This window comes from Sus scrofa, chromosome 1 (assembly GCF_000003025.6).
Source record: "Sus scrofa isolate TJ Tabasco breed Duroc chromosome 1, Sscrofa11.1, whole genome shotgun sequence".
Taxonomy (NCBI): Eukaryota; Metazoa; Chordata; class Mammalia; order Artiodactyla; family Suidae; genus Sus; species Sus scrofa.
This window is the reverse complement of record NC_010443.5, coordinates 172,343-187,614: the sequence shown is the minus strand read 5'-3', so window position 1 is coordinate 187,614 and position 15,272 is coordinate 172,343. Positions and strand designations below refer to the sequence as shown.

The following is a 15,272-nucleotide window of genomic DNA, read 5'->3' as shown; positions in this document are numbered from 1 at the left end:
CCCCTGGTGCTTACGGCAGCCCTCCTGAGGTATGCCATGTGTAAAGACAGGTTTTCCGATGTACCTTAAGTAACTTGACATTATTAATACATTAAACATTATTTACTTAAAAAATAAAAACTAGATTGGCTGCCAAAATGTTCTTTTGGTTGTAGAGAAAAGGGTGACATTGTGGCCAGAGGAATGGCAACTGTGTATAATCGGAAGCCTGCCTTATCTCCCAGCCTACTGTGAACTTTACTGGTCTTAAGGCAGCTGCAGAAACGAGGTCGAGGTGACTCGCGTCCTCGCCTCCTCCCCTGCGGCGGCTGCTCGTCCGGAGCTCTCGGCTCTCTCGCCCCGTTCCAGATCCGCAAGCCTGCGCATCAACAGCTCTGGGCTCCAGGGCCGTGGTCACAGCAATGCTCAGAAGCTCCCCTTCATCTGGAGCTTGCCGTGCTCTGCTGTGTTCGTCGGCGCGCTCCGGGAAGCGCTGTCCTCAACGCAAAAGGCCATCGTCTAACCAAGGTCCCTCGGCCGGGAAGCCCACGCGTTCAGGCCCGCCTGCCTCCTGCGAGGGCCGGGACTCAGGGACTTTCTGCCTTCTCCCAGCAGCGCGCCCCGCCCTCCGAGCGCCCTAAAGCCGAGCCGCGGTGTCAAGACCCCAGCCGGCGCGGCCGGGCGAGCCTGCGGAAGCCGAGCGAGGTGCGACCCCGACCTCGGAAGAACCGCGAGGTTTCCGCGGCGACGGCCGCGGCGCCCGCGCATCTCGGCCCTCCCCTTCCTCCCCCCGCCCGCCACCCGGCGCCTCCCGGGTCCGTCTCGCAGGCCCCGCCCCAGGGCGGTCCTTCGAGCGGAAGCGCCCGAGCGGAAGCGGAAGTGCGAAGCGACTGCGGCGGGCCGAGAGCGGCGCGGGCGCATCTCTGTGCTGGCGCGTCTCTAGGTAGGGCCGGGCCTGCGGGCCCAGCGCGTCCGGACCGGCTCTCGGCCGTCGCCTCCGCGCGGTTGGCCGAGCTCGCGGTTCTGCGCCGTCACGGTCCCTGGGCCGCGTGTCCCTGACCGTCCGACCCCACAACCAGGCACCCTGCCTGCGCCTTCTGGCGCCGTCTTGGCCCAACCCCTCCCCAGAGAGAGGTGTGCAGTTCCGGGTCGGCGTGCGGTCCCTGGACCTAGTGAGCCGCATCGCTGCTCCTGCCGTCCCCTAAGGAGGCGTCCTCTGATCTCTCCGCTTGGTCTCCGAACTCGGGCGCCTTCCCTCACTCGTCCAGCTTTGCTGAGCCGGGGTCCCAGCACCCAGCAAGCACCAGTTCTCCAGGGAAGGAAAGGCCGGTGGGATGACGCCCCAGGAGCTGAGAGGATGATTAGTTCAAGTTGGCCGACGAGGGCCCAGAAGTTTCTGTATGGGGGGGGAGGGTTGAGCTGAATTTCCCATAAGAGTTGGGAGGTGCTGAGGAGCAAGAGGCCGTTGATTTCCAGCAGAGGGAACAGAAGACATGTGGGATTGAGACAGTCTGACGTGTTCCGGAAAGAATGTTGCTTGGAGATAGGAATGGAAGGATGCTCAAGAGATTTGGGAGCAAGGAAGTGATGTGATCCGGGTCCTAATGTTAAAAGGGTCTGGCAGGTGTAGGGTGGTGGTGGGGTGACTGCACTTGGTAAGAGTGTGTGTGCAGTCGTTTAGGAAAGAGAAGTTTCAGAACTGAAGATCTGGAAATGGTAGTAGAGCTTGGAGATGAGATTGATGCGAAAAAAGAGGTGGTGGTATTTCCATTGATTTCCAGATTTTCGGCCGGAGCATTTGAGTAGATAATTCAAAGAGTGAGGGACATGGAATGGCAGATGTGCAGCATCAGTTTCCTCTCCTTTCACCTCCTAAATATGGCCTGCAGCTGTGCTCTGTGCTTCCTCCGTGTCTGGTGTCATCCTTGGCTTTGTCCTCCAGTTCTCTGTCATTTCTGAGTCGTGGCCTCCCATCTACGTGCTGACCATGTTTGGACCATGCTGTTAGGAGCTACCCTCTCTGACCACCACAGACTTCACACCACGCATTCTCTGTATGTTGATCTCCCCATCACCCCGGCTCTGCTATCTCTAAGCTGTGCCACAGCTGCTCACCGCCGCCCCAAACACACTCACCTTGCCGTCCCTCTGTCTCAGGACTCCAGCTGTGCATTCCTTAGTGCTTGTGTTCAGGGAGACATTGAAAACACTTGGCTGTGTTAGGTCGCCCACTGCTCATCTCCACACATACCGTTTCTTGACCACCTTATGTGCTAGTGTAATTTCTAACCACCTCGTCCTCCAGACATGGAAATCTGTAATCACTCCTGGCCCACCTGTGAACTGAGAAGACTGCAGTAGGTGAGGTCTGAGGACACTTAGAGTTTTTAGTATTCTGAGGTTCAACCCCCCTCCGCAAGCCTAGACTTGGTGTCATTTATGGGGCAGATTTAAAGCTAATGATGTTCAGACCTCAAGGGTCCTTACTTTACCTGGCCCCTTCTAAAGCACTGGGAAGGACCTCAGAGGTCTTGTGTTTATAATTTTGTATTCTTTTTAAAAAGAGGAACTTCCAGTTTTATAAACTTCAAGCCCTACACGACTTGGATCCCTGTGGAACTGACCATGAGTCACATCCTGCTGTCTTGGTTTTGTGTCCTTGTCCTTCAGAGTTTCTCTTCTCCACCTCCTACTCCTTACGTGTGCTTCCTCTTGAGGTTTAGTGAGAAAATATGAATGAATGGAGCTGTTCAGGTTCCTGCTGGAACCTGGCTTTAGTTTCCTTTTGGGTCAGGAAGAGATGTCAGAGATTGGCAACCCAATACAGTGGGCAGAACCTTTGCAGCCATGCATGTATTTGATTTGTTTTCATTGCTGGATTGCCACCTCCTTGGAGAAAAGGCTGAGAGTAAGAAGGGAAGTCCAGTTAATTGAGACCATAAAAGCAACTCTTATGTCCACGGAAATTCATTCAGAGGAATGAATTGCATCCTTATTTTAGCAGTTTGAAAGTGAGGCAAACCTTACGCTATCAGTACTTTTATAGAACTTCATGGCAAGTGTAAATAACTACATTTTCATTTGCTTTTAGGAGTCAATTACTGTTTCTTTGTAAGGTGTTCTGTTGGAAAAGTCTTTAAAAAGTTAAAACATGTTATTTAAGGTTTAAATTATATAAATACAATGAGATTTCTGAAAAACGTTATAGTAGTAGTTTAAAATTGGCCAAAATGATAGGTAAATCATAGTATTTTTGCAAATGAGGGAGTTCTCATCGTGGCGCAGCGGAAACCAATCCAACTGGGAACCGTGAGGTTGCAGTTCGATCCCTGGCCTTGCTCAGTGGGTTAAGGATCCGGTGTTGTCGTGAACTGTGGTGTAGGTTGCAGTTGTTGTGGTGCATATCGGCTGTGGTGTAGGCTGACAGCTGTGGCTCCGATTAGACCCCATATGCCATGGGTGCGGCCCTGAAAAGCAAAAAAAAAAAAAAAAAAATAACAACCCCCCCAAAAAAAAAACCAAATGAGGAGCTCCGTGATGCACAAAGAGCAAATGATTTGTCTTTAGTCAAACGGTGAGTGAGGACCATTGCTTAGCCAGGTTAAACACCCTTTCCTTTTAAACAGGTATTACTGAAATAGGAGGAATCCGTTTAAGTCAGGTCACTGCGGAACACTTACTGTAACACAGACCAAGTTCATCCTCTGTACTGTCCAGCTGCGTAGCCGCAGTGTGCAGGAATGGGTGCTCTTCCCGTTAGTACTTTAACTCAATACAGATTCATACAGATTACTGTAACTTATTTGTAAAAACACGATCCTGACACCCAGCACAAGGGAACAGTAACTGTTCAAATAGCAGAGCTTTCTTTCTAAAATAGAGGGTTTTCCTGCTTGCTTGCTTTCTTTTTTCTTTTTTTTTTTTTTTTTTTTTTTTTTTTTGCTTTTTAGAGCTGCACCCGTGGCATATGGAGGTTGAATCAGAGCTACAGCTTCCCTGCTTTCTTAATAGAATGTGCTGAATGTGATATAAACCTTCCCTACTGATCTTAGGTAAACATTTTAAACAATTTGTTGTGATGTAGACATTAGGGCTTACTGGGGCACATAGGGTTTTTTTTCCCTGTTACTTGTTTCGAGTATTTAAGCCTCTTTTATCCTCTTCTAGTTTTTCTGTCCCTTTGCTTTCCCCAGGTCAGCTGTCAACAGTTCTGAGCCCCCGTCAGTGTGCACAGGCCTGCCTCAGCCCTTTCCATGCTTTTCTCTACTGTGGACATAGGAGCTAATAGTTAGAGCTGTGTAGAAGAATCATTTATAAATGATAAATCAGAAGCCTGAGAAGTCTCTTATGAATAAATAATTTTAGTTTTACCTGTGAATTTTAAAATTTATATTAGAGTCTTACTCTGAATTCTGGATAAACGAGGCATACCTTTTTGCAGGTCGCAAGCATTTCCTTTTCTATGTTCGCTGACCTGTGAGGGTTTTGGGACCTGTGTGGCCTGGGGAAGGGCCAAGGGTCCAGCCTCCTGGTGTGCTCCGTCAATCTGACCTTTCTGTCAGGGCCCCTTCAGGAAGGCGCACCCCAGGCTGGCTCTTTGCAGTGATTCAGTCTTCCCTGTGTGCCACAGCTACCAGATCTCTCTGAAGTGCCCAGTATTGGGAATGGGGGGTCCCCTAGTGACAGAAACTGGCTTTGGAGGCAGGTGGATTCAAATCAAGGCTTTGCTGTTACTGTCTTTGACCTTGGGAAGGTGACCTCGCAGCACACACTGCTGGCTGCCGCCCCGCAGCTGGCTCTGCCTGCCTTTGGTGGCAGGTGTGCCTCACAGTAGAGTCTGAGCAGAGCTTGACGGCTTGCCAGTGGGACCAGAGGGGGTGTCTGCTGTGGGAAAATGCACAGCTTGGTGCGTGTTGGCAGGTGTATCACAGCTGCAGGCTGGCTTCTCTCCTGATGGACCCTGAGCCGTTTCTCCCTCTTGAGGATGCATGTCCTAGGGACTTGGTCTTGTTGGTCACTGGGTCACCAGAGGAATGTTTGTGGAGTGAATTTGGATCTCATGCCTTTGGTGTATTGGAGGGCAGTGCATCAGAAGAGGCTCTGTCTGCCTCCTTTGACTTCTGCAGTAGGAAGCAGGACTTTGCATCCCCCTGTGTTGGGGCTCTTCCAGAATCGGGAGATTGTTGGCATGTTGGGCTGCCAGGATGAGCGAGTCTGGAGCAGATCCTATCCCCAGGCTTGCCTGCTGCCAGCCCTCCACCAGCGCACAGGCAGGGCAGCCCCTCTGAAACATATTTGCTTAAGCGCCTTGAGCAATGCCTCAGGTGTGCCCTGGAATGAAGTGTACTTTAGGATGAAGTGTGCCTTAGGAGGACGTGTGCCCTGGGATGAAGTGTACCTGAGGATGAAGTATGCCCCGGTGTGATGGTTTGGAAACCTGGTCACTGCACCTTATCACCACACTCTTCTTCCCTTGAATCACAGGTTCTGGCCATAATGAAGAGTCGAGGGGTCCCCCTGCCCTGTTTTCTAAGTTGAAGAACACTATTATAATATAGCAAATAAGGTTGCAGATTAAAGTATTTAATAGTACAGATGTTTTAGGCACCTTAGAAACATACATGTAGTAGTAAAAAAAAGTTCCCACCTCATCCTCTGGGTCCGTACCTCCCATGTGCCTGCTTTTCCTTTCTCCATCTGGCTGTGCCTGCCAGGCTTTCTGCCTCTCGTCAGGTGCACTTGGAATGCCCTTCCTCAGGATGGCCTTGCAGGTCCCAGGTGTGGCCTGGGGCTTCCTGCTGTACAGTCTGTGCTCCCTGCCTTCCCCTGCTCTGCAGTAATCCCAAGTGCTGCTGGATGGCAGGCACCTATCTGTCTGTCTGTCTTAGTCATGGCTCCTTGTCTGGTGTGGTGTTGAGGTAGAGGTACTTGCTGAACGAGTAAACTCTATTTATGTCCAAATAAAATCACTTGATATTATTGAGAACTCAGTGTGAATGTTACCTGCAGCTGGAGAAGAATTAGCAAAATATGCTTTTGTGTTGACTGTAGTCCTGAGGAAATGGTCAGAGATAAGCTCAAAGACTTATATTCTCTGGTGTGATTCCCATCCTGATTTGTGGCTTGCAGTATTGGAGCTGCCTAAATGTTTGGCAGGCGGGTGGAATAACGCTTGTTACGTCCACGCCATGTACCGGTTGCATCGCCGCCGGGCATCCGTTATGTCCACGCGATGCATCTGTTCACAGTGACACCGTACGGGAAGGTTAACGCAATGATTTGGGATTAAATTCATGACAAAGGAAGACCCAAAAGTAGATGATAGAACAAGAGTGATAATGAGTAATAAAGACTAGATATACGTACTCAAATGTTTTTGTAGTCATCTTTGGAAGGTGAGATTATGAGTCTTTTTTTTTTTCCCTTCCCCTTTGTGCTGTCTTTGAAATTTCTGTAAAGAAGATGGCTACATGTTTTCGTGGCTGCTTTTTTTTTTTTTTTTTTTTTTTTGTCTTTTTGTTCTTTGTTGTTGTTGATGTTGCTATTTCTTGGGCCGCTCCCGCGGCATATGGAGGTTCCCAGGCTAGGGGTTGAATCGGAGCTGTAGCCACTGGCCTCCGCCAGAGCCACAGCAACGCGGGATCCGAGCCGCGTCTGCAACCTACACCACAGCTCACGGCCACGCCGGATCGTTAACCCACTGAGCAAGGGCAGGGATCAAACCCGCAACCTCATGGTTCCTAGTCGGATTCGTTAACCACTGCGTGTGGCTGCTTTTTTAATCAGAAAAAAAGTATAAATAAGTACATTCTGATATTGAGAAGTAATATAGCTTGTAAAAATCATAAATACTGTAAAGCCTGACTAAAATTTATATGGCTTTGTTTTAAATTTTGAAATAATTTAATAATTTTGACTAAACTTATTTCACTAAACTTTTAGCAACTAATGAGAAATGTTTGACGACTAAATTTATATTATAAATAAAATTGTCTCCCAACAATTGAGTTTTATAAACCTCATTTTGCAGATAAGAAAAATGAAGTCACTTGCTCCAGGTTTCACTGCTAATAAGTGGAGGTTAGAATTTGAATTCAGCTCAGTTTTGTTCTAGAGCTTTCCTTCTGTCAGCAAAACTGTGCTGCTCAGTGTTCTGGCATTTCCCTCAGACACAGATGAAAGGGGTCGAACTGCCAGCTCCAGCCACCAGTTTCTTGAATCTCAGTGCAGTGGCCATGGCCAGACTGTGCTCTGGAGGGACCTCCAGGCCACCTGATGGCTGCAAGCTTTCCGTCTCTCCTTCACTTCTTTGAGACAGTAGTCTGATGCTTGTTAAGACAGACAGTTTAACCCTGAATGGGGAGGGAGGTGAGCTCAGGTTTGAACACAGCAAAGACACCTGGGGATGGAGGGCCTCCAGTGGGGTGAGGGTCGGTGAGAATCAAGAGTCGGGGGAGCAATTCGAGCAGATCTTGAGGGTGATCATGCGTCAAGGAAGTGGGTGTTCTCGTAAACCGACTCAGCAGGAGTCTGATTGAAATTGGCAGGGGTGAACTTGGAGCCCAAGGTGACATCCTGGAGGGAAGAGGGCCCGGGAGCCCACCTCAAGTGTGATCCAGGAGCATGTCTTGGCCAGTGGGTCAAGGTAGGAGCCTGGAGCAGAGGCCCAGCTGAGTGTTGCCCTGGGGTGGCTGTGCCTTCGTGCATTCCCAGTAAACAGTGATCACTGGCTGTGTCCGTGCACTGGCCTAGAACACAGAGCCTCCTTTTGGAGTTTTCAATCCCTGTTCTTGCCCTGCTGTGTCGAAAGGATCCCTATAAGCTCCTCTTGTTAAGTGGGGTTAGTGGGGTGGAGAGGAGAGAGCAGGCTTCATATGTTCCACCTCAGGCTGTGAGGGGGGCTCCCCAGAGGGCCTGGGCCCAGCCGGCATGTTGCCGCTGAAAGAAAATTACCCAAGACTCAGGAAGGAGGCAAGGGTAAGGGGGACTGTATGTTTGTCACTGAAACCTGGGCCGTTGTCCCAGAGTCCCCGAGATTATCATTCAGTTTCTAACAGGAGGCCCCTCTCAGTTATACTTTGCTGTTAGGCTCGGTCAGGGCCTAGACACTGTGATGATGCACGTTAACGTGTAGACGTTCGTCTTGTAGAGATGCAGGTTGCTTCTGTCTGATAAAGCTGGCTCTCTTGCTCTACAAGACGGTAACCTGGTTTGTCTCCTCCTTAAAAAGCTCATTTTGGTCAACCGGCTCTTCAGGTTCCCTTGGAACTGCTTCTGATCTTACGGTCTCCTTGTTGATTTGTGTTTGCCTGGGTCGTGTCTCTTCACCTTTGAACATTATGTTTGGGTTGCTGGATGTGCCTCGAGGTGGCCACAACTGCTAGTACTGGTTCCCGCAAACGTGGCTCCACCGGCTGGTGAGCCTGGGGCTGTCCCTGTGTCCAGGGTGACTGTCCATGTGTAGCCTCTGGCCCCTCTCAGTGGCAGGTAGGGCACGTGTGAGGCCTGCCTCTCTTCACGTCTCTGAGTGTGTGCCAGTTGAAAGATGGTAAGGAAAGGAGCTCCTGGGGTTCTCTCTTCTCTTCCCTCCATGTCCTCACGTGCTGGTGACCCAGCACGCTGGGGTTGGTCTGGCTGTAAAGAGAAGGAAGCCTCGGCTGGAAGTGAGGCCTCCCCCTGTGCAGAGCCTGCCACTGCTCCTTCCCAGACCCCTGCACTGATGCTTGTTTCCGGACCAGCGTGTCAGCTTCATGGGGCAGACTCTCCTGTGTATGCTTTCTCTGCCCACGGTTGGAGTCTGTAATCTTGTTGATTCCTGATTTCTCTCTCTCTCTTTTTTCCCTTTTAGGGCTGCCCCAGCACCTTATGGAAATTCCCAGGCTGGGGGTCGAATTGGAGCTGCTGCTGCCAGCCTTCGCCACAGCCACAGCAACGCCAGATCCTTAACCCACTGAGCAAGGCCAGGGATTGAACCTGCATCCTCCTGGATACTAGGCGGGTTCACTACCGCTGCGCCATGATGGGCTGAGCCCTGATTTCTCTCTATATGCCTGTCCTTTGCTACCTTCTTCTGTTCACTCATTCACAGATACCTGCTGGGCCCTCACTTGCCTGACACTGCTGGGTGTTGGGGACCTGACAGGGTGACATCTCCTGTTCTGAGACCCACATTCATGGAAGTGAATTTAGGGCAATAAGACTTCTACCTAACAAGACTTAACTTCTTTCTAGACAACAATTGTCTAGATAATGAAAATTTCCCGTATAATTTGCAAGTAGAATAAATGAAATTTTATATATGCGTGTATATAATTTTATGATCTATATTTACATAATATATAGTATTTATATTTTATATATATTTGCAGTCTTCTTAAAAACTACCTTTAGAGAGTGTAAACCCTAAGTATATGCTCTTAGCAATAAAAGGGTTTAAAAAAAGAAAATTATTTTAAAAGGTACGTCTGTAGAATTTATCTTTTTTAAGCATTTCATTTCATGCCACACTAACTGCATTGATGGCTAGTGGTGTGAGTATTTAAGCCTTGAAGAGCTGAGATACCGGAAGCTACCCCCTAATGTCCCAAGTTCACAAATCTTTGCCTATCCCAGGTTTTCTTTGTAAGTACCATAGAAGAGCACATTGTAACGTAACATTCCTGAGGTAATTTGTGATTCAAACTGTGAGAAATTGGCAGTGTGAAAGAGAGGAAAAACCAGTGCATGTTTAAAAAATAGTGAGCTTTTCACTACTGGGGTAAGAAAGGAGAAAAAACATTTGAATAAAATCAAAGCAGAGGCTGAGCCCGACTTCTTGCAAAATAAAGAGGAGAGTGTTTCAAGAAGCTCAGTGCTGTCACTTGCAGTTTTAGTAGAAAAATGCTTGAAACAAATGTCTTTTTATCTGTGAGGGAAGGCAGCCAACGCAAATGTGGCCGAGCTGCCTGACAAACCGCCCAGGTCTGCGTGGAGTGGCAGCCAGGGCGGGCCTGTGCTCGGGGCTCCCAGCTCCGTCTCCAGGGGCTGCCTGCGTGAGAGGGTCCTCGCCCCCCGGGGAGCTGGTGGAGGAGGCAGTGTGGAGGTGGCCAGAGGCCCCTGGCCCTCTTCCCGTCCACAAACCTTGCTGCTTTTTTAAAAATCCGTTCTGTTTCCTTGCCTGTCCTGACCACTCTTCTTTGTGTTCTGAAGCATATCCCCTTGCACACCACGCCCGGAGGGCCCTACTGGAGAGCTGCCTGGTGGTTGAGACAGTCCTGCTCTCAAGTCTTCTTTCTGCTGCAAAAACACACACCTTCCCTCCTAATGTTCCCAAGATCAGCCTGACACTAGGAATAGGGCTGCAGTGGTTTGGGGTATATGGGTTTATGGATAATAATTTAATGAGCAAGGCCTCACCGCATTTCATCTTAAATGTGTGCTGTTTAGGTCCACTCAGTTTTTAGACTCTTTTTTTGGTCAACGGCTCTTAAACAGATAACTTCAAATTCTACTGTTAGGAGCCAGTGTCCATTAACAGGCAGTTACTTCATAAAAGATACTCTATGAGGGTGTCGTTCCTCAACCTAATAATTTATTTACAGTGTCTTCATTTGTGAAGTAGAGCTTATGGTTTTTACCCACCAGGGTTATCGACAGAGTGCCTGGCTCGGTGGGAGCTGTCACTGCTGTGGCAGGCAGCTGGGGGTTCAGCCCTCAGTCCTCAGCCTGGGGAGGCACCGTTTGTTCTGCTGCTGCTGTTTGCATAATAAGGCTTGTTTTGTTTTATCAGAGGGTAGGGGACCCCTGATGACTCTGAAGGAAGACCAAAGCTGAAGAAAAGGCCTTTAAGATAAGAGATGCCTGGCCATTGCTGGGTGTTACTACCTGTATTTCATCTTTCATTATGTAGAAGGAGTCTGCTTAGATTTTCCCAGATTTTGAATTCTAACTCTTGGAACTATGGGGTTTTTTTTTTTAACATTTTAAAAAGGTAGTTTTCCATCCAAGTCATTCAGTTCCATCTCAAATGATGCTGAATTTGGCCTAGTGTATTTTCCTGTAGTTTTCTTTTGAACTTTTTTTTTTTTGCTTTTTAGGGCCATGCTTGAGGCATATGGAGGTTCCCAGGCTAGGGGTCCAATCAGAGCCACAGCCACAGCAACATCGCGTCTGTGACCTACACCACAGCCCGAGGCAGCACCAGATCCTTTTTAACCACTTAGCAAGGCCAGGGATCGAACCCTCAACCTCATGGTTCCTAGTTGGATTTGTTTCCACTGCACCATGATGGGAACTCCTGCACACCTTTATTGAGATACAGTTGACACAGAGAAAGCTGCTGTGTGCACAGTGCACAATCTGAAAGGTTCGGCGTGTGTTCACTGTGACACCATCACCACAGCCAAGATAGTGCCCATGTCCCACAGCTCTTTGCTGCTCTCTGCTCTCTAAGTCCCTCCCTCCCCCTGCCCCACCAGATGGCTCTCTGGCCGCTGTATCCGCTCAGCTCTCAAGAGCTAGAGTCTTAGATAAATGGAGTTCTTTTTGGTCCAGCTTCTTTTACTCAGCAAAAATATTCTGAGAAACAGCCATGTTGCATGTATCTGCTTTATGGTTTAGGTTTTCCAAATGAACTTCTCGTTGAGCTCCTGGATGGGGAGTGTTACTTCTTTGAAACTGTTAACCTGTTTTCAAATTTTATTGAAGAATCTCTTGAATGAGAGTGAGAAGCCTAAGCGTGCTGTCCCGTGTTGTCCTGGGAGGAGTCCAGCTCAGTGCTTACTGGCAAGTGGGAGGCTCCCTGTTGTGTTGGAGGCACAGGGTGAATGAATGTTCAGTGCTGCCTTGTGTTTGCTTTGAAAGGTGACAAGGCCATAATTACTCATTTCTTTTCCTTTCCAGATCCTTCTCAGGAGTTCAGTTATGGGTGTGAGAGGCTTACAGGGGTTTGTGGGAAGTAGCTGCCCACACATATGTACAGTAGTAAATTTCAAAGACCTGGCAGAGCAGCACCGAAGCAGACATCCTGGAGGTACTCCTACCATCGTGGTCGATGCCATGTGTTGCCTCCGGTACTGGTACACGCCGGACTCTTGGATCTGTGGTGGCCAGTGGCGGGAATACTTTTCTGCTCTGCGAGAATTTGTAAAAACTTTTACAGCTGTTGGCATCAAATTGATATTCTTCTTTGATGGCATGGTGGAGCAGAACAAGAGAGACGAGTGGGTGAAGCGCAGGCTCAAGAACAACAGGGAGATAGCCCGGATCTTCCACTATATTAAGTCCAACAAGGAGCAGCCTGGCAGGAACATGTTCTTCATCCCCTCGGGGCTGGCCGTGTTCACTCGCTTCGCTTTGAAGACCTTGGGGCAGGAAACACGGTGTTCGTTGCAGGAGGCCGACTATGAGGTGGCTTCCTATGGCCTCCAGAACGACTGCCTTGGGATTCTGGGAGAAGACACTGACTACTTAATTTATGACACGTGCCCCTACTTTTCCATCAGCGAGCTCTGCCTGGACAGTCTGGACACCGTCATGCTCTGCCGGGAGAAGCTCTGTCAGAGTCTGGGTCTTGGCCTGTCCGACCTTCCTCTTCTGGCCTGCCTGCTTGGCAATGACGTCATCCCGGAAGGCATGTTCGAAAGCTTTCGGTACAAGTGCTTGTCCTCCTATACCTCTGTGAGGGAGAACTTTGACAAAAAAGGCAACATTATTTTAGCTGTGGCAGACCACATAGCTAAAGTTCGTCGACTGCATCAAGGTGAGAAAAAGCTAGAAGAGATACTACCTCTGGGAACAAACAAAGCTCTTTTTTATAAAGGAGTTGCATCGTATCTTTTGCCAGGACAGAGGTCTCCATGGTTTTTCCAAAAACCTGAAGGTGTAATAACTTTGGACAAGCCGGTGGTATCCATGATTTCAGGCCCTGAGTCCCATTGGGAAGTTCCTATGTGTACAGATCCTGAGTCCAAGCAAGAAGTTCCCATGTGTACAGATCCTGAGTCCGGGCGAGACGTTCCCGTGTGTACAGATCCTGAGTCCGGGCGAGACGTTCCCATGTATACAGATCCTGAGTCCAGGCAAGACGTTCCCGTGTGTACAGATCCTGAGTCCGGGCAAGACGTTCCCGTGTGTACAGATCCTGAGTCCGGGCAAGACGTTCCCGTGTGTACAGATCCTGAGTCCGGGCGAGACGTTCCCGTGTGTACAGATCCTGAGTCCGGGCGAGACGTTCCCGTGTGTACAGATCCTGAGTCCGGGCGAGACGTTCCCGTGTGTACAGATCCTGCATCCGGGCGAGACGTTCCCATGTGTACAGATCCTGAGTCCGGGCAAGACGTTCCCATGTGTACAGATCCTGAGTCCGGGCGAGACGTTCCCGTGTGTACAGATCCTGAGTCCGGGCAAGAAATATCCCTGAGTTCAGATCCTGAATTCAAGCAAGAAGTTCCCATGTGTATGCGCTCTGAATCCAAGCAGAAATTACCTGTAGGTACAAACCCTGAATTTAATCCAGAAGCACCCATGTTTACAAACCCTGAAATTAAACAAGAAGACACCATAAATACGGGGCCTGAAATGAAGCAACAAGTAACCATGGTTTCAGATCCTGAAATCTTACAGGTATGTGGATGTACCCACCCAAATCTAATATGTCATGATGGAAAATGTATCCATTGATGGTGTTATCAGCGAATATTTATGGATTACCTGCAGTGGTTAAGATACTGTGGGGGACACAGGACAGAACCCTTGGAGTTGAGGGAGGAGATGTGGTTTAACGCGTGTGCCTGTTGTTACATGACTGTTAGAGGAGCGAGCGCTAGGAATCTGAAGAGGCGTAACGGAATCCAGGTCTTCATGGACCCTGCTGTTTGCTTGGAGCAGGCAAAGCCTTGGCGCAGGGGTGGTGCTGGAGGGTGGTGTGGGCACAGTGGTAGAGCATAAGCTGGAGCTTGGGGTTTGAAAGGAGAAGAAAGGAGAAGAAAATTGGAAAAGATAAGCTCCAGCCAGATTGTGGCGATTACTACATGCCACATGGGGAATTTGGAATTTTCAGATGAGGTGAGTATGTTAAAAGTTTTTTGAAGTGTGGAATGCTGTATAGTTAAGGGCAGAGATAAAAGACATTAAGATAATGAGATAATTAATGAATTAAAATTATAGTTGTAGAGAACTTCTCTGAAAACCCTGTGTACACCCAGAAAAGAATGTTACATCTCAAATTCTGTACAGTTGCCAACATTGAAGATTTCTTGGTAGAGTGAATATAATTTATTATAACTTTATAAATAAATTTCTCAAAGTACCAACTCTTTTGAAATAATAGAGTAAGAAACGGAAGGGGAGTAAGACGATAAGTTAGAAGCTCGTCTTGCCTTGGGAGGGTCATGAAACCTTTAACTAAGTGGTTCCCGACAGATTCTGTACCCAGAGCGGCACTGGGGAGAAATAGGTTACTTCTACTGATCTTCAGTTAGAGCATCAAGTAACAACTTGGGATCCTTATTGACTTACAGTTGCTTGCTTTTCTGTGTTTCTCATTTAAAGAAATTTTCACAGTGAAGGTGGATCCTCCGTGGCGTGTCTGCCTGACAGCAGTAATTCACGCCCGTGGCCATGCCTTGTGTATTAGCTCAGTTAATCCTCGAGACAGTTCTGTGAGGTCAGCACCTTTGTTAAACCTATTTTACATGTGAAGAAAGTGGGGAGTGAAAGGGATTAAGACTCAGATCTGTAATAATAAGGTGGCCTGACTGGCCCTGCTTCCTGGGTGTGCATAAGGGGTCACTGACCACAGAGGTTTTGCCGTTCAGGTATCTTCAGCAAGTTTGAAGTGCCATTAGTGGTAGACTGGTTTGAAATTCTGGACAGTAATCTAGGCGAATTTATTCCTGCAGTGGTGAGAATGTTCTTTACAGGAAACAAAACCTGTGTGTAGGTTATTATAGGCCTTCTGACCTTAGCTTCTCACCGATTGAGAAAGTGGTCCCCATTTAAATCAGCATCTCGTTCAGTCATGGGCCAACACTGTGCTACATGCAAAGCAGAAAGAAGTGAGTTTTCAGCATGTAGATTTTTTTCAATAAAAACTTTTTGAACAAGTGAATGAAGGAGTTTATGGTTTAATAGGAAAGATGAGCCTAGGTAACCAGTGAGGGTAAATGTCAGGGGAGCCCTCTCAGGCTGGGGAGGGGAGTTCCTGTCCAGAGAGGGCAACAGGGTTTATGGAGAGGTGACCTTGAGGGTAGATTGAAGGAGCTGCTTGGGAAGGGCTGAAGGAGCCAGTTTCCTGGAGCACATGGGGGGGTTCT

The 15,272-nt window shown here is 48.6% G+C and overlaps 1 protein-coding gene across 9 annotated transcripts in view; it reads left to right on the top strand.

The window, feature by feature from the left end:
* The window catches only part of FAM120B (family with sequence similarity 120B), a 65,641-nt gene continuing 51,200 nt past the window's right edge, over positions 832 to 15,272 (top strand). For 5 of the 9 annotated variants that reach the window (XM_021085513.1, XM_021085507.1, XM_021085516.1 and 2 more), the window contains exons 1-2: positions 832 to 922; positions 11,860 to 13,581. In XM_021085513.1, the coding sequence (XP_020941172.1) occupies positions 11,881 to 13,581 (1,701 nt within the window). In that variant the 5' untranslated portion in view covers positions 832 to 922; positions 11,860 to 11,880. Of the gene's footprint in view, positions 923 to 967; positions 1,295 to 3,529; positions 3,554 to 11,854; positions 13,582 to 15,272 lie in introns of those variants that run through there. The other 4 variants (XM_021085520.1, XM_021085518.1, XM_021085502.1 and 1 more) reach the window with 4 other exon arrangements.